At 35.0% G+C, this 22,869-nt stretch overlaps 2 protein-coding genes across 5 annotated transcripts in view; both read left to right on the top strand.

Annotated features, from left to right (window-relative positions):
• Positions 1–10,421: 10,421 nt before the first annotated feature.
• Positions 10,422–13,488, top strand: LOC125673895 (uncharacterized). Of its 2 annotated transcripts, XM_056148049.1 has the most exons (3): positions 10,422–11,816; positions 12,373–12,550; positions 13,119–13,488. In XM_056148049.1, exons 1-3 carry the CDS (start codon positions 11,793–11,795, stop codon positions 13,352–13,354), a joined length of 438 nt encoding a protein of 145 aa, XP_056004024.1. In that variant the 5' UTR covers positions 10,422–11,792; the 3' UTR covers positions 13,355–13,488. The 2 variants fall into 2 exon arrangements, with proteins under 2 accessions (XP_056004024.1, XP_056004023.1); XM_056148048.1 differs by lacking the exon at positions 13,119–13,488 and having other exon boundaries at positions 10,432–11,816; positions 12,373–12,748.
• Positions 10,436–22,869, top strand: part of LOC125662214 (sterile alpha motif domain-containing protein 9-like) — a 54,980-nt gene continuing 42,546 nt past the window's right edge. For 2 of the 3 annotated variants that reach the window (XM_056148036.1, XM_056148034.1), the window contains exon 1: positions 21,017–21,312. In XM_056148036.1, coding sequence (XP_056004011.1) covers positions 21,024–21,312 — 289 coding nt within the window. In that variant the 5' untranslated portion in view covers positions 21,017–21,023. Of the gene's footprint in view, positions 10,462–21,011; positions 21,313–22,869 lie in introns of those variants that run through there. The other variant, XM_056148035.1, reaches the window with a different exon arrangement.

Here is a 22,869-nt window from a genome sequence, read left to right on the forward strand (position 1 = left end):
GAAACCGGTCAACAGTCTTTTTTAACAGTCGATTTTAACAGTTCCCGGTCCGACAGTCGCCAGAACAGTCGAAATGTTGGACATTTTTTTTGTAAGGAGTTATATAGGAACTGTTTTATAGAGGTATAACAATACCTACTAGTGTTCTACCCGACAGTCATTTTTGCTACGTACCTGCAAATTCCCTAAAATAAGCTTTTCTTCAGATTCGACATCAATTTCGGATTTCTGTTGGTGTCTTCTGCTTCCCAAAGACGGATAACTCTTGTAGATTTTTAGTGGTTTGAAATGAACAAGAAAGGAGTTGTTCTTCTTGAGTAAACCCAATGGTAGCATCACCGAATTGCCAATGGTAAATATTTAAGTCATTGGTACCATTGGATCCGTGTGTACTCTGAACGAGATTGGGTTTCAAATGGTGAGAAATTCAACAATGGTACCATTGGTACATGTATACCACAAGCTGATCAATTAGTACGAAATGTCAAAGATATACACTCATATCACCTTTGTGAATAATTTTGCACCAAGAAGATCCGTTCAGAAATGCGCACGCGCTCGTGAGAGAGAGAGAGAGAGAGAGAGAGAGAGAGAGAGAGAGAGAGAGAGAGAGAGAGATTATAAATATCAAAAGGTAGTGAAGGACAATGTCCTCTCCGGAATTGTTATTAACTGTTCGGAATACTTGTTTACATTAACACCGACTTTCCAGCAAGTAGGAAAAACAATTTAGAATCACTAACACTGGAAAACAGCGTGGAAGTCCATATAAACCAGAAAAAAGTGGCTTGTTATGGGCATGTATAAGCCCCCGTCAATGTCTGTCAACGATTTCTCAACTTTATTTATGAAGAACATAGATCAATGTATAATAAATTACGAAAATATTATAGTTATTGGTGACTTAAATTTTGACATGTTGAATTATATAAAATGCCAAACTTTAAAAGATTTATGTGATGTTTTTGATTTTTCAGAATTAGTTGTAGAACCAACATGTTTTATGAAAAATCGTAACCCTTCATTGGTGGATGTAGTTTTAACAAATCAGAAAAATAAGTGTTTTAATATACAATTTTTTTCCACTGGTATCAGTGACTGTCATAAAATCATCTCAGTTTCAATAAAAGGGCAAATCCCAGTTCAGAGAAGAAAAATAATTTCTTATAGAAGTTACAAAAAATTTGATTGTGAACTTTTTAATAGTGATCTTGAGAACATTTCATTTCCAGATATTGAGAATGTATCCACATCAGATGAAGTACATAAAGTGTATAATGATTATCAAAATACATTTATAAGTGTACTTGACAAACACGCTCCAGTAAAAAATAGACAACCAAGAAAAAATCCACTTCCATGTATGAATAGTGAGTTAAGAGGAGCCATATACAAAACACATATATGTTATTCCCAATACACAAAAACAGAAATTCTAAAACTTGGGAAAAATGCAGAAAGCAGCGAAATTTGGTAATAAAATTGAAAAAGAACTCGATGAAAACCTATTTTCTTGAACGCTGCACGGGTGGGGCCAAAAATGTCAATTTTTGGAAAACTGTTAAACCGTTCTTCTCTAAAAATGTAATTCTGGGGATCAAAATATACTTTTGTGTGAAAATGATAAAATAATAAATGATACTCGTGAAGTTTCTGAAAAGTTTAATACTTTTTTCTCTACCGTTGCAGATAAAATTGGGGAAGGCATTGTATATGACCCCAATACTCACCCTAGTATAGTGGAAATAAAAAAGCATGGGGATGTGGTGAACAGTTTTGAACTTGAGCATGTGACATCTGATAAAGTTGAAAAAAATTATAGATAAAATAATATGAAAAAAGCTTCTGGGTATGATAATATTCCAGCTAAAGTAATTAAACAATGTAAACCGATAGTGTCTAAACATTTAACTTCATTGATCAATGTGTCTATTGATAATGGTGTATTTCCTGATTCTCTAAAAAAAAGCTCAGGTAACACCATTACACAAGAAAAACGATCCCTTATGTATATCAAATTATAGACCTGTGAGTGTTCTTCCTGTTTTTTCTAAGATTTTTGAAAAGGTGTGTGAAATACAACTGTATGAATTTTTTGATAAAATTTTCAATTCCTTCTTGTGTGCATTTAGGCGCGGACATGGATGCCAGACCACGTTGCTCAGACTTTTAGAAGACTGGCGGGAAGCCTTGGATAAAAAGTATTATATAACAGCTGTCCTCATGGATCTTTCAAAGGCTTTTGATTGCCTACCTCATGCCATTTTGCTTGACAAATTGTCAGCTTATGGAGTTTCAAATCATTCGGTTTCATTACTTAAATAATACTTATCAAACAGAAAACAACAAATAACAGTTAATAGTATCTTGAGCGACTGGGCTGACATCCAAAATGGGGTTCCGCAAGGTTCTATACTTGGACCTCTTTTATTTAATATTTTCATAAATGATATATTTTTGTTTATAAAAGAAAGTTCTCTGTATAATTATGCAGATGACAATACTTTATCCTTTGGTAGTCCAAATTTTGATCTACTTATTTCGACTTTAGAGTCTGACTCAAAACAGCTCATTGACTGGTTCAAAATTAACAAGATGCAGACAAACCCTAATAAATTTCAAGTCTTGGCAGTTGGGAAGAAAACTTTTCAAAAATCTCCGTCTATAAATATGCAAACTTTTGAACTAACTTGTGAAGAAAGTGTTAAATTGCTGGGGATTGAGATTGACTATCAATTAAATTTTGACGCTTATATTAGTACAGTCTGCAGGAAGGCATCCCAACAACTGAATATTCTTCAACGTTTAGGCCCATTTTTTAAGAGATTAAGCAAACTTACAATTTTTCATACTTTTATTCTTAGTAATTTTAATTTTTGCCCTTTGGCCTGGCATTTTTGTACAGAGAAAAATTCCAAAAAGATAGAAAAAGTGCAGGAAAGAGCACTTTGCTTTGTATACGATGATCTCAACAGCTCATATGAAAACTTATTGATTAAAACAAAGGTGCCTTCTTTGCAGATTCGAAGAATGAGAACTATGGCGCTTGAAACTTTTAAAATTTTGAATAAACTGTCGCCCTCATGTCTGCACAATCTTGTACACACAAGAAATTCAAAATACTGTTTTAGATACAATGACATTTTGGACATTCCACAAGTCAGAACATCAAAATATGGCAAGAGATCTTTTAAATTTGCTGCTGCCACACTGTGGAACAGCCTTCCAGACCATTTCAGGACGGAAAATAGCTTCTCTTAATTTAAGAGCTTAATGCAGTCCTGGAGTGGTACTAAATGTTGCTATTCTGCATGCAGATGATTGTATTTTCCGGTTTGTTCCTTTCAGTTGTAACTTTCTCTAGCTTATAATATTTACATGTATTTAAAATAACCATATTTTTAGAAATCATCCAGTTATTTTAAAATTCTACGTTCTGTGTCTTAATCGTATTTATAAATTTTTACTCAACCATGAAAAATTAATATTTCTCCCTGTTTGTTGTATGTCATACTGCATGTAGATGTTGGTCGTTGGACAGAGAGGGGCTTACCATCTGATCTCCGGCTAGGATCTATATGAAATACCAGATTGCATGAATCTTAAATATTGCTGCATGTTGTTTTATTATTTTAATGTTAATGTATATGTTTTATATTCGGTAAAAAGCTCTATAGAGCTTATGTTATTTGTGTTTTATACATGCCGAATTGAAATAAAGTTTTCTTATCTTATCGTATAACGGATTCAGTTTATATCCACTCCTATATGTCGATCTATCTTGATATGTTTCAATTTTGAAAGAATATACAATGAACATTCATTTTAAAATGTATACATATGTATACTCCTCCTAGGCACCTGATCCCACCTCTGGTGTGTCCAGGGGTCCGTGTTTGCCCAACTATCTATTTTGTACTGCTTGTATGAGTTATGAGATTGATCACTGTTCGTTATCTTCACCTTGCATAGGTCAGTGGCGGATTTAGAGGGGGCGCAGTCGCCCCTAACATTTTCAAATTTAAGGTAAATCGCGGTATCTTGTTTGGAAAATGTACTAAACGATAAAAGAAGCAATAATTTCTTCCACTCCCGGAGAATTAAATGACAAAATCTTTTGATTTCTTTAATTACTTTATTGGGAGAACTTAATTTTTTCCAAAAAACCCTTAAAATTTGGGTCATTTTATTAATTTCACCTTATTAAAATGATAGAGAATAATACAAATGATTAAATAGGGGAAATATTTCAAGCCCCATAAAATCTGTGAAATCCAGGAGCTTCCGGGGGCTTCACACTGGACCCAGTGCCTCATAAAGTGGTGCCCCCGTAACCACAATTCCTGGATCCACCCCTGCAGGTAATTTACAAGAAAACGAGTTGAAAAGAATTCTCTAGTCTTTGTTATTTTTAATCTTTACCGGTGTATTTTGAACATCAATATAAGCTTGACTATTAGTCAAGTACTTGGTCTGTCTAAACCAGTCAACCACTCTTTCTGACTGTTTTAAACCGGATATTGTAACGTCTAAAATTGTTAGTAATGGGTTCGTCATACACAGATATTGGACATATCCTTTCTCATTTTAGAGATTTTACAAGTGCCTGTCCGCATTTCGTACAAAAAACAGAACAGACCTCGAATATGGCTGCGTAACAAATTTTATAAAGTGTACGAAAAATGCGTTCAGGAGGGTCGAATATACACATCAAAATCGTCTAACATTTACTAGCTTTCGGGGGCTTCACCCCTGGGCCCCCACCAGGGCTTGGTCTTGGACCCATTTGGGGCCTTAAGGCGGCCCCCAACCCTCCTCCCTGCTCGGGCGTCCATATCAAATGTACCCTGGCTACGCTGCTTCCTGTTAATGACTTTCAACGTTAGATATTTATATATAGATTGAGAACATAATGGATACGAAGCCCCAGTGGTGTATGCAGGAAGCAAGTCTGAAGCAATAAATTCAAAATCTGAAGCGATGAAATGATTGATAATTCAATGATTCCAAAATGAAATTGTTGTTCAATATTGCTTCATCAAATTAATTCTAGTGTCTGCAAATTAAGAGTTTCAGTTCAAAATTAACGAACATTTTACAGGTGATTGGAATTTTGACTTAACTCTGAGTTGGTTTCATGATACTGGGGTCTGACTTTTCAGTATTATCAGGTGGTGTCTCTCCGACATTGACAGAATAAGAACAGAATATCAAGACTCGGGTGGAGATCTGAATTTAAGGTCGCTCACTGCACTAACACTTATACTTGTATGATTCACAAGATACAAGATGGCGTTTTAAATGTTTTGTAAAATTATTTGTATCGATCGATTTGTTTGTCTATCATAGCAGATCAGTGGTTAAAGCATTGAACTGCAGATCTCGAGTTCAAATCTCTCAGAGTCTTGTTCATATGTGTGGAAATTATTTTTAAAAATCATGTTTTTATCCAAATTTTGATATTTTCTGCCTTCTGGCATATATACTTATTATATATCATCATATCTTTCATGATTAAATCAATTGATATTGATTTGAAAAACAATTTCAGGGTGCAGTGAGTCAAAACATGTCAGTTAGACCCCCCCCCTTCCCCCTTTCGATCCAGTTCGCCTCCCCAATGTCAAATACTTGCCGACGCCTCTGCAAAAGGCATTGAAATGGTCAAATAATACATTGAGTATCAAATTCAACTCTCTATGAATTGAAAAAATGCGAAGTTTTCAGCAGCTGGTGTATAGTTTACAGAAAATGTACAACAATGTGTGTTCTGGTCTCGCTACCCATATTACCAACCAGATTTTATACCATCAGTGCATTCTTTATCTGTAGGCAATGGTAAGGTAACTCCATATTCGCAGTTTTATCTGATACAAGTTTAAAAAGTGTATTTATTTCCATTCATTAGAGTTAAAACTAACAAATGATCAAATATTATGGGTCATCACACTTTTTAAGATGTGAGACATACATATCAACGTCAGAAAATTGCAATTTCCCTTAAACAGTGTTATCAAAATTTCATAAAAACTGGTTATGACGATATAATAGCATTCATAACAATTTCATAAAACTGTTTCTTTACAAAAGTATACAAAATGTCTGTAAAAAATAAAGGAAATCTATCGCGCAATAGATTTGATAAAGATATCAATAAAAACAGAGTTATTGCCCCTGGGTTCAATATTTTGAAACTTATCGGTGATTATCTATAACTTATACTTTTAAAGTAGTTTATTTTTAACAAGATTTTTTACAATAACTATCAGAAAAGACTCAAGAAAATTTATGTTCCTATCATGCATAAATCGAAATAAATCGTTGATTTTGCAAAATCTGATGACATCACAGGAGGGTGAAATTACAGTAGACTAATTGTACCATTAAGGATATATTCTGAAAGTTTCAAAACAAACAATGATATATCAACAAAGAAAACTAAAGGACTCGGGTTACGAAGGTGACCCGGCCCGGCCCGGTTTTTACTACCCATTTTACCAACACCACTGACGGATTTAGAGGGGGTGGGGTCGCACGCCGTCCCTATAATATTCAAAGTTTAGGTTACAAATTAGTGCGTACTATAAAAAGAGGGAAAATGAAATCATATCTATAATAATTGATTCTAAAACGTGAATGTCAAAATACAATAAAGTCCCTAACTCCGTTTTTTACATAAGTAGGAGAAATAAACACTATATCTTGCTCTAATATTGTACACACTTAAATGAATAACTGTGTAGAGATTCCGAGTTGATTATATTTTTTTCAATAGGAATACTAGTATGAATTTCTTAAGAATTGTTTATATATACCTTGGTTTAATTTTTTGCAGCCCCTCCCTCCCTCCCAAAATCATGCATTAATTAATTTTTTTCTTAAAATCTGCTTCTTATTTAAAAAACGAGAAACATTTGTTGAGGTAAGAGGCGTAACATGGGATGAAAAGATGCAAAGGCGGATCCAGAAGGGGAGAGGGGGGGGGGGGGGGTATCCAGGGGGTCCGACCCCCCCCCCCCCTTTTTTGCGGACCAAAAAAATAAGTTATTCAATTTTAACGAGACTTTGCATCGAAATGAAAGGTGGATACTTGAATATAATAGCATCATTCAAATTTATCAACACCAGTATATCATATAATTCCACGATCAATAAAACGAAACACTAATATATAATCCCACGATCAATAAGACGAAACACTGATATATAATCCCACGATCAATAAGACGAAACACTGATATATATTTACGATAGTTTCGTCAGATACAAGTATCACTTAAAATTCTTAAAAAGTATATGTAACATAAAAGTTTTGTTTAAGAAGCAGACAATTAGAAATTGAAAAAGAAGTGCCAGGAAATGTTCAGAATGCAAGATTTTGCACCATTTGCCGCATAGCTTTTGGGGGCTTAGGCGGCCCCCAGACCCCTGGCCTATTGGGAGTAACCTTTGAATTGACTAGAACGTGAGAAACAAATAGTAGCAACGAAATCATTTGTATGTATAAACTGTCTCAAGATCTCCCCAAAATGTTATGTACATAAGCAAAAAAGGTGTAAATGGGTGGGATTGGAGATTGTGAAAAGTAGCTAAAAGATCGATCAAATGCTAGACCCCCCCCCCCCGCCTTTCACAAATTCCTGGATCCGCCTATGAAAAGTGTGGGGGTGGGGTGGATTCAATTCAAAGAAATAAAAATAGATGGACTCAAATCACAGCTCAAAGACAAGCAAATAAGTTTGACTAGAAAGAAATTTACTGATGATAAATTTCGCCTCATTTGATTAGTGTTGATAAAGGTGTGCTTCTGTTTGTAAGAGGGATGTAACTTCACCTATGAAGGCTAATTACATGGTTACATGGTTAAATTTTATTCCTAAAATCACCAAAATTCAGGAGCGCCCCCCCCCCCCCACTGACCCCCTGCCTCTGAAAAAACTTGCACCACCCCACCATAATTCCTGGATCCGCCCCTGAAAACTCAAAATAATTAAATTAACTCACGTAGTTTATTCGGAAAGGGGGGGGGGGGTGATGGTGTTCTGAACCCAAGCGCCTGTGGTGACAGTTAATTTGTTTACATCATGTATCCTTGTGCACAATATATTTGGTTTTTCTCTAAATTTAAAGTATTGAGGGGATCTCCCGACTCATTTAAATTGCATTGTAAGAAGAATGTTAACATGCAATGCAGCATTTCCCGTGTACGTGCTTCCGTGATATTCGCGGTTATTTTTGGGTGTTGCTAAAACGCGGAACGGAAAACAAAACGGAATGGAAAACGGAAAATAATGTGTGTAATAATGTTATGGGGAGGTCAGCATTATGTAATACCAAAATGTTTATTATAAACAAGGGAAGCAGAAATTACAGAGAGAACATGAAATTATCCTCATAATCCACCATTACATAATACCTCATACTTATAACTAATGCATTATTATCTAATATGTATTTTAAAACGGTTGATGTTGTGGATGAATGTACCAACAGGCGCTTGCTTAATATTTTGCATAGTAAGTTTTAATACAAATATTAAGGAAGTACCATCCTTTTTCCCGGCTTTGTCATCTTCTCCCCCGAATTATAATTGAACCCCTTTCAAATTCTATCAAATTATTACCTTAAGAAAATATTTTATGAGTCTATCCAATGAATAAAAGTACCCCCCCCCCCCCCCCTGAGAACAACATTGCAAAAGATAAAATGATTTTTTGAACAATTTCCCCCAAACATAGCCCTTTTAAATCGAACGTGTTTTTCATCGAACTATAGATAAGTATAAGATAACTGAATTTGGATTTAGTTCTACACCTGGTACAATATACATGTACATTTATGTATCACATCAAATTTTATGCGAACGACTCTGGTGTGGAAAAAAAGTTTGTCTCATTTGGGATGAATTGATTGTGGAAGTTCGTACATTTACCGATATCCTGCGGATTAGTGTTGAAACTGAAGAGATACAGTGGGAAAGAAAGATTGAAACAGAACCAATGTTAACTAGGGTGAAGTTTACGACCCATAGTAAAAGGAATTAAAAGTTTTATTTCATAATATATCACTGATATAGCTAAAAGGCTAACACAGAATTTGTGCTTGAATGGAATTAAAAGTCATCTCATTATTAATCTACATGTTTTAATTAAGATATACAAGTATATTTAGTTTAGAAATGAACTGCCAGAAATCCTTCCTATTTAGGATTGGAGTGCTGTGGCCAAAAATTATAAATCGACACAAATTGTTTTTTAACTCGTTGACTTAATACGATTATGGATTATCGTTGTATTTTACATATCACACTCCCTGTTGTAAGTACACATATTCACAGTATCAGCGGCAGATTTATGGGGCGCCGGAGCCGCCCCCCCCCCCTTCAATTTTCAAATTTAAGGTAAATTGTGGTATCTTGTTTAGAAAAATGTACTAAATGATAAAAGAAGCAATGATTTCTTCCACTTCCGGAAAAGTAAATGACAACATCTTTTAATTTCTTGAATTACTTCATTGGGAGAACTTCCTTTTTTAAAAAAAACCCTTAAAATTTAGAAAATAGTACAAATGACTAAATAGGAGACATATTTCAAGCTCTATAAAATCCAGGAGCCTCCGGGGTCTTAGCCCCCTGGGACCCACCAGGGCTTCATCTTGGACCCACTGGGGGCCTCAAGGCGGCCCTCAGACCCCCTGCCTCATAAAGTGGCGCCCCCCCCCCCCGTAACTGCAATTCTTGGATCCGCCCCTGAGTACTATGTGTAAATACATGTATATGTGCGTTAATGACGTTTTGCCACGGGGGGGGGGGGGGGGGGGGAGGGGGGGGAGTATAAAGCACGTGAGGTCTTTTTATTCTCTACCTATAGGTTTCGCTACTCGCTAATTTGCAGTACTTTGAAAACTCTTGTAAAACACATTGTAAATTCTTATACAAACGTTTAACTTTTAAATTATTTTATAGGATTTATGAGATTGATCACTGTTCGTAATATTCATCTTTCATGATGCAAAATTTTAGGATAATAGTTGATGTATCGCCTGTAATACCCAAATTCTTGATTTTAATCAAAATGAAACATCCCCCCCACCCCCCCGATTTGTTGGCGTTATCTTATCTACATTAATTTAATCATTCTAATTCTTAATTCCATTCCGTTCCGTCTTCCGTTCCGCGTTTTAGCAACACCCGTCATTTTGTTATTTTCGTAATGCGCACCGAAAGATAGAATGAGCGATGGTCTAACCTTGGTTGCGTTTGAATTATAACCTCTTTCAAATGAGCATACAAAATTAAATTGCATAAATTCTGCACTAAAAATAGCCATCGATTAGGCTCACAGCTCTTATATTCTTTTTTTAAAAACACACGGGAAGTCACGTCACTGCTGAAGACAGAGAAGTCGGTCATGTTCGTAGAATCAAAACCGAAAGCACGAAGGAAATGGCTCCCTCTTAACGGTAGGCCTAATTATTTATGAAATGCAAGTTAAATGTCTAGGCTAGTTGATGTACAATAAGTAGATTTCGCAGACTGAATATCGAAGCAGCAAAGACTGTAAACAAAAACAAAAAACTAGACAAAGTCGGCCGAAAAAAGTTGGCATATAAACCATAGCCAATAACATTAGGCTAAGTTTTGACTGTTATAGACATGTTAACGAATACTCACCATTCATGAAATGTAATGTAGCGGTTATCCGGGTAAAGCATCTGAGTAGAGGGTTCGAATCCCGGTCTAGCCCGTTGGATTTTCTCCCAAATGAAAGTAGATAGTCTACAGGAAACTAGTTGTATGGCTATTCTATTCACATATTGATATAGATCTATAGTTTTAATGTTTTATCAATAAAAGTCTTCAAACAAACAACCACTGAGCTTTGCGAATGTATATGTACATGTAGATCTATCTGGTCTGTTTCAATATTTTACATGTAGTGATCAGCTACAGCCTATGACCCTGTTTCTATTATTACAAAGCCTAGCTTCTGATCAGTGGCGGATCTAGAGGATAGCTTACGGGTTGCACCCTCCCCCCTTTGGTTCGCTAAAAAAAGAGAAAGAGAGAGAGAGAGAATGACTATAGAGTTATTAAAATCCTAGGAGATGGAAAATGTGTTTATACAATTGTGCGTCATCATTTCTATCAGGTGATGATAATTCAAAGTGTCTTTTAGGCCAAAAATAAAAATATGTTTGTTTCCCCTCGCCCCGACCGGGTCAAAAAAAAGGGCCCGGGTCAAAAGTTTTTTTGCCAAAAAATTGCGATGTTTTTTTTTTTATTTCCGTAAAAAAATATCGTGTCCGCTCCGTGTCGGTTCTAGACGTTACTTCTGCTTTTTTCGGAAGTTACCGGGATTTATCGATACTTGAAAAAATGGGTGACAGAATAGCGTTATCGTCTACTGTAAAGATAAAATACAAACACACATCTAAAGTTGTGCCCATAATAGTCAACAGACTCTACAGTTTCTCCAAACACTGTACATGGAATGAGGTTTTGAATGATTTGACAGCGGACGGCGACCATAACATAGACAAGTTGGACGAAGTAACTGTCACCGTGTCGGACAAACTTGCCAACGGTGTAACTTTTGAGCCAGATTTTGAAGAACAGATACAAGTGGTTCACAACTTTGATAAAAAATTGAAATATGTACAATTTGACGTGATAAGAGACTTAGAACCAAATAACAATGTACCAAAAGGTCAAAATCCTCCTACATGTCCTACAGCTTTCGATGTTTTGATGAGAAAGTCCAGCACACTGACAAAGCTCCCTCAAAAGATTGATGAAGCCTCTCCCAGATTTACAGGTAATTTATATGCATTATTATATTTCTATCAAGTAGGTTTGAGATGGTGTATGGCTCATGTCTTAAAGTTATAAATGAGTCTGTCCCACACCGTTTCATTTCTTTCTTCAATGTTCCCAAACTTTTGGTCTGGGGAAATTTATGGTAGGGGGTGTAAAAACGGTAAATTCCTAGGGGAAGTGCTGCCCAAATTTTTTTCAACATTGGACAAACATAAACAACAATAGGAAAATGGGCAGTCAGACTTGGTACTGGCACTGATGCATGTATCTCATGAAAACAGACCAAAACTGCTAGGCTATATGAAATGAAAGACAATATTATAATTTTCACACAGTGGTAACAAATATGTCTGACAGTTGTGCTAAATTAGATCCTAATATCTTTCATGACTTGCATTAATATTTCAATATTTTTGCTTAATTTGTCCTCCAATATTCTAACATTTACACCTCTCCCTGGATTTAAGGTTTTGTTTAACATTACAATCTAGGTTGTCTTGTTCTACATTCAATGAATATATTTTAATTAGCATTTGATATCTAATCTTTTTCAGGGTTGTGAAAACAGAATGCTTGTTGCCCAGAATGTGAGATCTACAATAAAATGCACTGAATGTGACAAACCTAGATGCATTTATTCTAAGCTGAAGTTGAACCCTCGAGATTTAAGAGCCTTGAAGCACACAACAGATAAATATGACTACACTTGCGGGGCAATTTTAGCACCAGAAGGTTTGTATATTTATTGACAATATTGTGATTAAATGACACTAAATAAGACTGGCATTTCTGACAGAACCAAAGCACAAGTATGTTCATTTGTTTATCATCATGATGATCAATATCATAAACAATGGATACATGAACTAAGATGAATATTCACTGTTCAAATCTTTTTAATCAAATGACAAAATGTCAGAAGAACAGAAATTGGATTTGTGTGTTTGTCCACATTCAATTTGTATCCTTGCATTGTTCAAAAATTTAAATGCTTTTTGTAGGCCTTATATACATGTGCAGGATAAAACATGTTTGCATCTACCATGCATATTCCCCTTTTTCACTCTCCAAAAGGACATTCAGTATTAAATGCACAATCTGTGGAAATTATGTTTTTGGCAGCCTTTATATTTACAGTCATTGAATGATAACATCTTTATAATATTTGTATCATTGAAGTAATGGAAGTAGGGATGAATCTTTGAATTTAACCTTGGGTAATCTGAAAAAGAAAATAAAGAGCACAAAAACATTAAAATCAATTTTTTTCTCTGACAAGTGTTTTTTTTGTCACTTTCAGGGGATGTTCTACATGGAAAAGTTTTCACAAGACTCCAGCTTGCATGTACCAGTCACATTGGATTTGCATACTACAGCTCGGATGTTGGCCGCAAAGACATATGTGCATATTGTGTTGCAACAGAGATCCAAAAGGACAAGGACTTGTGCAAAAACTTTAAAGTTGTGCTGCCAGTTTGTGACTTGTGTCGTTCCAAAAAATTGGAAGTCCCAAAGAGAAATCCAATTAAGAAATAGTTAATTCTAGTCTGACAATCAGTTAATTCTAGTCTGATATTCATCCTCTCTAAGTCATTCTTTTTAACATGTTGTTTATGATTTTTGTTTCTACTTGTTTCTAGTCAAGAATAAATGTTTTTTGTTTATTTTCATTTATTTCTTTAAATAATGTTTTTTAAAGAAATGTCGGAGTAAAGAAAACAGAAATTACACATCCAGAGCATTCATATTAGCATACAGATTCAACGCCAGCAAGCCATTCCAGGATTTTAATACATAAAACATTGAAGCTCAACCAATCCTCAACATAGTAGTATAAATGTTCTCTTCTCCAGATGTTAAGCATTGAAGACAATCAGTGCCCTGTTTGACAGATCTGCTTTTTTTCCGACAATACATATAAAATTATATGAATTTAAAAAAAAAAAAAAATATCACCTGCCTGCCTGGTCAGTTTCAAAAACTAGACCCGGGGGAGGGGAAACAAACATTCTTTTAATTGTGGCCTTATATTAATTGTTTGTATCTGTAATATTTCATTTTATTTTTAAAAAAAAAATGAATTCCTGGGAGTAAATCGGAATGCATTTTAAAACGAGATTCGTTTTAAAATCAAGAGTGACATATCTACGTCTGATAATTATGCAATAACATTAATCCATGAATTTAGAAATACACATTGATAGCATTCCTGTTAAGTTGTTGTTTAACTATGTTAACCTACGTTATAACAACTCTCATTTCAGTGGGGGATTTAAGCCCCCCCCCCCCCCTAAAATTTTCAAATTTAAAGGGAAAGGCAACCCAGAAGATTTTTACATGATAAATGATAGGATTAATAATAGAGGGCGAAGCCCTCTCACGGCCCGAGGGCCGTGAGAGCGCAGCTTTCCCTATAGGTAACACATATATACATGTTTAAAAGGAAAATATAAGAAAACAATGAAAAATTAAACCATACCTATGGAACTTGAAAATTTTGGTACTAATGGCGTTGATTCGAATACTATCGCATGGACATGTATTTCTCCATTTTGAATCTCGTCTACCCTAGTTCACGTCGTTCTGAGATGTTACATAAAATTCGTAAAAGCATGTAAATCTTATTTTCTTAATCATATATAATCACTCCACCATTAACGCCATGTTTGTTGTTGTGGTTCAAACGCAATGTTTGTAAATTTGCTAAATAACGACGCTGAATATGACGTCACAATGTACTATTTACATCAATTGCGTTATATTTCCCGCGTTCAATATATTCAAAATTAGGATGCTTTGATACAGCTCCGTCCTCGTGCTAACTTCGGGTTGTTTTCGTTCTGTTTTGGATATAGATACTAATGCCATAATTTGTTTGCTTCGCCCTCAAACACGGTCACGCCGTAAAACATATTATGATAATGATTTGTCACACAATTCTGTTGATATATGGCTTTGATAAGCTTCAGGACTAATTTGAAAACGTCAAAAATTGAAATTCCCGCATCTATAGAGGCTGCCATGATGTGTAACTCTTTTGTATTGAAGACCACAAAAATCAATAATTTTGACGTCACACCGTCTGTTCAGGTTTTGATGAGAGTCTAAGATCATCCGCAGGTGCTTGGGTTCAGGACACACACACACCTTCCGAATAAGCTACATGAATTGATTTAATTATTTTTTTCTTGAAAATATTTCTAGTACATGTCAACAACATCTTGCATACCCATAAAATCCCAAATAATTCAAAATAAGCCCTTTAAAAAAATACCCTTACTGGTTATTATAATAGAACTTATAAAAACCAGTGAGGGTATTCTTATGCCCCCCTTTGAAAAAGAGGGGGCATATTGTTTTGCACCTGTCGGTCGGTCTGTAGACCATGTGTTGTCAGCTCACTATCTTGAGAACCATTCACTTGATGATAATGATATTTCATATGTGGGTTAGTTATGAGTAGAAGAGAATCCCTATTGTTTTTCAGGTCAAAGGTCAAGGGTCAATCTACTCTGGACATAGGAATATAATGTCCACTCAATATCTTGAGAACCCTTTGCTTGAAAGACATCAAACTTGGCACACTGGTACATCCTAAGGAGTAGATGACCCCAATTGATTTTAAGGTCATATGGTCAAAGGTCAAGGGTCAAACTGGGCATAGGAATATACTGACCATTCAATGTCTAGAGAACCCTTTGCTTGACCCTTTGCTTGACAGACATGAAACTTGGTATGCCAGTACATCTTCAGAAGAAGATGACCCCCATTGATTTTGAGGTCACATGGTCAAAGGTCAAGGGTCAAACTGGACATAGGAAAATACTGTCCGTTAAATATCTCAAGAACCCTTTGCTTGACAGACATCAAACTTGATACACTGGTACATCTTCAAGAGAATATGACCCCTATTGATTTTTAGGTCACATGGTCAATCCACTCTTGACATAGGAAGATATTGTCTGCTCAATATTTTGAATTGATGATATTACTCTCAATTAAATGATGTGTGTGTGTATAACCCTTTTCAATTTTGCACCATGGGGAGCATATGTGTTTTACAAACATCTCTTGTTTTTAAAAGGGCTTAGGCCATGCCAATTTGTAATCTAGTTCATCGGATTCGCCGCTTCTATTTGTAATAAATCCAAATTTTGGTATTATCAAAAAATAACATCCACCCGCGTGTCCAAAAATACCTGCGTAAAATATTTTCGACTTTTTACAACAAGCGCTCAAACTACCTTGATGCATGTCACTGCAGGGTTGGCAAAAAAGTGGTCAATATGAGTATTGACTTGGCCGGTGGTCAATACTATTTAAAACCGGTCAATACTGGTCAATGTTGGCTAATACTGGTCGATTGAAGATTACTTGGTCATTATAGTCTGTGTTATTTATTTTAAAGGGACTGGTTCACGATTTTTGATCAAAATATTTTTCATTTTTGATGTTAAACATTAAAAATATAACTCATTTTATGTTGACAGCCAAAATTTTGACCTTCTGAATGCAAGGATGAAAGCAATATTTTACCCTTAAATCTGTGTAATGTATTTACAAAGACTCAAGTCTTTTTATGTAAACAAACAAACAGGTGAAATATTGATTTTGTAATATAATTCATCTTAATTTTGCGTAATCACAAATTTTAACTTTTAGAAGACACATTTTAAAATTTCATAAACAATATCATATCGCATCTTTGTTTATAAAACAAATAATAAACTCTCTAAAATGAGCTTCTGTGATGATGTATAACCTTAATTTTCATTTGAAATCTTTCAAACACATTAGACAGTAGATTTTGATCATTAAAAGTGAAAAACAAAATTTTAGGTAAAATCGTGAATCAGTCCCTTTAAATGTTTAAATGACCATTATGGTAAATACTGCAATTCATAACATGCACTATCAGTTAAAGTATTCAGTTTATAATATACTTTTAAGTCATAATATTAAATAAATAATGTATAAATGACTCTGTTGAAATGGGAAAGATGTGAAAGTTCCTTAGTTTAACAAGAACCACCTATAAGTATCAGGGTTTGAAATTAACTTTTTCAAGCACTAGTCCGTACGGACTAGTCACTATTGATGTTCACTAGTCCGCAAAGCATTTCACTAGTCCGTCCAGCATGAAAGGTGAAGATAACGAACAGTGATCAATCTCATAACTCCTATAAGCAATACAAAATAGATAGTTGGGCAAACAAGTATATCATATTTAATGATCTTAATTTTATTCAATAGTAATTAATGAAATCAAACACATCACAGTTGCAAGCAATTCAGTTTCTGACACCTACAGAAGAAAAAGACCACCATACTTTATTTTGCATTCAAGGTCTTCAGAAGTATACAGTAACCTCCGAGTTAATCCTTTTATAAACGTCCATAAGTACGTGCGAGATCGACGTTCCCGTTGTTTTCGTGCTCAGTTCTTAAGAGTCATAGGAGTTCGAAATTTTATCAATAAAGTCACTAAAATTCACTCGATTGACCATGCAAGCCATGAGCCATAGTGTTACGAACTCCTGTCTTAGAGTCATGAATGACGAGAACATGTGTGCACAAAGTTTAACGTGCTTGTTCTTAGATCACACTACTTGCAGTTCTTGCACCTCAAACCCGTTTTCGTGATGCGGAGTTTAGAATCGGTAGGAATTTGTGCTCGTTCGAAGAACGGCGGTCTTGAATGCACTCCATGTGTTTGGAAGATCAGGATGTCATAGTCACGCAAACACTTACCATGCAGGTAATCTAAGAGACTCAGACAAATCTTGCTAAAATCTTAACCAATTCAAGATTGATTTCCGGATTTTCACTAGTCCGTACAGACTAGTGCTATAGAGAGTTTACTAGTCCGACATGTTTTTTTACTAGTCTCGGACTTACGGACATGAGGTAATTTCGAACCCTGAGTATTGTTTCATCAATCTTCATTTTAACTGTTGAATAAACATTTGAGGGGGTGGGTTGGTGATGTTTTCATAACAATAACAGGCACACTGGTCATCTTTGGTCCCAGCCTATGCTTATTAACACCTGTCAACTCTATATAGAACTGTGACCCTCTGGTAGGTATGGAAGATATTTCGGTCAGTTTCAGCAAACCAAATATATTAAAGTTATGAAATTACATTTGATTATTTAATGAAAAATATTAATAAAAAATTAATCCATAAAATGGAAAGACTTTATCTTTGCAAGAAATGTACAAAAATAGGAAAATGGACAGTTTAAATCACAATTGACCACTTGGGGAGTATTGACCGAGACGGTTAAAACCACCGGTTTTAACCGCCCAACCCTGTGCAGCATGTGTCTGAGAAATGACAGAATCGCGGGCTCTCGAAAATTTTTCTAACAGTGTAATACGGTGTTTCAAGTTATTCATGATATCTATCTTAATATACACGCTACTTCATAACACTGGATTATAAGTTGTTCCTTATACTGCAATCGGATTGGAAGCCGAAGAAAATTTTGAAGTGCTATTCGATGCCACTCTTTTTAAAACATCGACAGGGTACGACTGATTGATTATATATTGTTTAAAGTATCTCTTGAGAATATTTCACTCATATGAAGACGTTACCATTGGCAGTGAAGGGCTGCAAAATTTAGGCCTATGCTCAGGGCTTATGGTCATTGAGCAGGGAGGCCGATCTTTATCGTTCCACACTTGCTGTGACATGGGTCTCAGTTTTTAATTGCGATCTCAAGCAAGTGGTACTGATGACTATTGTAAATCAGATTGACAGTTATCGACAAATTCACAAAAGGTTTCTGGTGATTATTAATTATGTGCGTTCTATTAAAATTCAAGAAAACACGAAAATCGATACATTGGAGATTTCAAAATTGGACGTGTCCCTATAGCAATATGCAAAGATCTGAATCGAAAGTTTGTTGAAATGAAACAGTGCTCCAAGTCACATTTGGTATCAGGTCGCGAAATGGCAACCTAGAAATATTTCTGGTCGCTATTTTAAAATTTCTAGTCGCCAATTACAATTTTTCTACTCACCATGGTAAAATAATTTGTAAATAAAACTTGCAAGTTGTGTTTTTAATTTGATATCTTTCAATAAAAAAAAGCAACCCCCGTACATGCATCCTCTAAACCTTGTTTTTCCGCCATTCTTGATTGCTTTAAAATGTTGTTTTGACAGAGACTGAAAAATATTTATTCAAACCTCCGATCCCGACGATAAAATTTCACTGGAAGTCCGAATTTTGTGCACTCGCAAAAATGCGACTTAATTTTAATATTTAGTCGCAAAAACAATTTTCTGGTCGCAAATGCGACGGTTTTACTCGCAACTTGGATCACTGTGAAACTAATATAAAATTAGTGATGGGCAATCGGACCAAAAACCATAATCGATTATCGACAATAATCGGACACAAGTAATCGATTATAATCGGAATTGGCATTTAAGTGTTTTCCCCTCAAATTAGATGTACCAGAATCATTAAATGTATGGAAACAACATTTGAATTCTTTTTTGTTTCATTTGTTCACAGGTAAATAAATCAGGATTCCAATATATCAAGTGATGGAATTTATCTATAATCTCAATGTATCAAAGACATCAGAGATAGGCTCCTTTATTTGACTGTTGAATGTCATTGTTGTTACCGTCCTTCCTTTCTCCCGCCATTTTGTTTGCTTATTTTTGATCGGGTTTGACATACAGAAAATAAAATTTGAACAAAGTTGAAGTGATTTCCGGATTTTGTTTGGTCAACGATGTCAGCGACTTTTATTTTGTAATCGATTAGTAGCATCGTAGGTCTCTGAACGACCGACAATCGTTTCATCACTATATAAAATTCTTTAAAAAGATCTTATGAATTACTTTTGCAAAGTACATGTATTAGGCATGAAGAAAATGAAGTCTTTGAAACCTGAAATACTTCATATTTATTGTAAACTATATCAACAAAATTGAAATATGTTAAGTTCACGTGGTAAACAAATGATATCTGATTACTTTAGATCTTTATTTTTAAGCGCTCGCTTTTTAAAATCACACTTAATTCAATTAAAATTATTAATATTTCTTGTATTCGCTCGCCTCATGATTTTTATCTCCAAAATAAAAAATAATATTTGTAAAATAATTTCGCCCTCTCGCCTCACTTTTTATACCCCCCGCAAACATAGTTTGGGGGGGGGGGTATACTGGAATCACTTTGTCCATCTGTCCGTCCGTTTGTCCGTAGACGCAATTTGTCCGAAGTTTATTTCTAATACCGCTGAACATATTTCATTCAAACTTTATACACATCTTTATATTATGTAGTTGTGCATCTCCTATTTTCATTGAAATATTTTAACAGTTATAGAAGTTATGCACATTTTCTTTTCATTTGGGGGGTTGCGCACTTTGTCCAGAGTTTAATTCTAATACCGTTGAACAGATTTGATTAAATTGAAACTTTATTCTCATCTTATATATATATAATGTAGTTGTGCATCTTCTATTTTCATTGAAATATTTTAACAGTTATGGAAGTTACGGACATTTTCTGGTTTGGTTGTTCTTGTAGTAATAGACACAAGTTGTCCAGAGTTTATTTCTAATACCGTTTTACGCCCATAAGTCAATCAGGAATTGAAGAAGTGGAAAGAAGTTCAACAATGAAGTTCAACTACATTTCTTCTCATCCGTCCGTCCGTTTGTCCGTAGACGCAATTTGTCCGAAGTTTATTTCTAATACCGCTGGACATATTTCATTCAAACTTTATGCACATCTTCTATATATACTAATGTCATTTATTTACTGACAAAATCAATGACAAAGTAAAGTTGGCATAACATAATGATCTTTAACAAAGTGAATATAAACTAAAGACTAGAAGAGTTGACCAGGGATTTGCAATCATACAGCCTAAAATGTGCCAAATAGTATTCATTGTTTATATTAAGCATATTTTTAATATTTCATGTACTGCTGTACTGTAGAATATACACTTCTGCATTCACATTGATTGCCCTGTAGATAATGTGAAAATATCCAATGTGCTTGCATTAAATATATCCCATCATCTTATATGCCCCGCGGGGGGTATTAGTCCCATTAGGACAGTTCTAGTTTTGTTTGAAAATCCGAAGAACTATTTTACAAATTGGTGTGGCCTTAATCCCATTTACAGTTACTGCAATTATTTTTTCTTCAGCATATACAAACAATGAACTCTGAGGAAAAGCTCAAGATACAGATAAATTATTCTTATCTGGTGGACGAACTGTGCACTGATGATGTCGTGGATAACCTGTTCACAGAATGCATTATCGATCATGATGACATGCAGCGTGTGAATGCTGAGAAAACAGACAGAGACAAAGTCAAATGTTTGATAAGTATTTTGTATTCCAAAGAAAACGCTTTCGAACCTTTCCTAAAAGAAGTGGGACAACTTCGGCCTGATGTTAAGGAAAAACTGCAGTCTACAGATATTGAGGAAGTACTAAGGGCAGGTGAGTACCATTATAGGCCAAAAATATAAATTGTTGTGTTTCTGTTTACAGCTACATGTAAGTCAAAATTAGGGTGTAATAAAATTAATATATATTTTCCCTCAAACTTTATTTTGATAGCACACAAAGATCCATTGTGAATTTGGATCACTGTGTTTATTTAAGTCACAAGTATATACAATCAAACGCATTGAAGTGGTAAAATTTTTCTTTGATACGGAATGTTACGAGCTTTCTATTGGACATTTGATGTTAAGCATTGCTGCAATGACACGCCCATTTTCACAGAACTATAGGTAAACAATAATTCGGTTACATCCCTTATATCATTAAGACCATGTGAAATTTTATGAACATTCAAGTCAATGAGGAAATATGTACACATCACTGGCCTAATTCCAGTAATACAGGGGGGGGGGGGTCTCAAGTCCCCTTTAATGTGTACGTAAGCGTATCGTTTCACCCACCCCCTACTTATTTTGGTCTAAACAGTAAGTAAGGGATGTTAAATATGAAACAGTTCTTTGCAAGTTAAAAAACTCCCTAGCAAGCAAATTAAAAAGTTCTTTCAGAGCTCCTCTCCATCCCGCGAGTACCGCCCGATGAATGCTCGTATTGAACATTATGAATGACTAGTGGCATTCACACTTCAAAGAATGTGTCGTGTTACAGTGTCTATCTTGCCCTGCTTTATCTACCCGATGATGTATTAATGATTTCTTGTAACATACTCAAATTGAAGACGGTGAAACTGGGTACTAACTCATCGCGGACGATTGGAAAGCATTGGATTGGAATTCCAATATTAATGTGCTGTTTCGGAATTGATTTAAAATCCACTTAGTTTCATCCTCATTTCGTACATAAATGAATACTTTTACAAACGTATTTTTATTAAGAATATGAAAGGGACTATGCAAAGGAGAATATGTTTATATGTTAAGTGGATTGAAAATCAACTTGGCAAATTTCTTCTGTTTTTATTATAACAGATAGTTAAATGAATAAAAATACTTAGTTTTGCTCATCACCATCTAACAATTTGTATATTGAAAATTTGAATTTGAATTTTTGTAATACTTGTTTTTTGTCAAACGCTTGTTTACAGGCAAATGCAATAGGCGGATACTAACTCATCGCTGACTCCTATTTCTAAATATTTTATATGAAATTCGATATTCTTTCAGAAACACCTCAAATGTCAGATATACGCAAAATCTCAAATATGGTATTACAGTTTTCTTTTTTTAATGGGCAGATCATTTTGTTCTTCTTCGGCTCGTGTTGCTGTGTGCAAAACTTGCAATAACGCGTGCATTGAAAGAAATTCAGAAAGCGATATCAGAGGGTTTTACCGTAACACCCAGTGTTCGAAATGGTTTAAAACTTGGTATAGACCATGGGTCTGTGCCAAAACAAGATGACATAGACCTCATCGAATACGCCGGTTTTGAGATACGTTCGAGTTATTTCCCTTTGAAGAACTCTCATACATAGTAAGGTGTGGAGCAACTTGTTTACATGCGGGAGTGTGACAAATATTCATCACTGCTTAAG

This window comes from Ostrea edulis, chromosome 8, assembly GCF_947568905.1.
Source record: "Ostrea edulis chromosome 8, xbOstEdul1.1, whole genome shotgun sequence".
Classification (NCBI taxonomy): domain Eukaryota; kingdom Metazoa; phylum Mollusca; class Bivalvia; order Ostreida; family Ostreidae; genus Ostrea; species Ostrea edulis.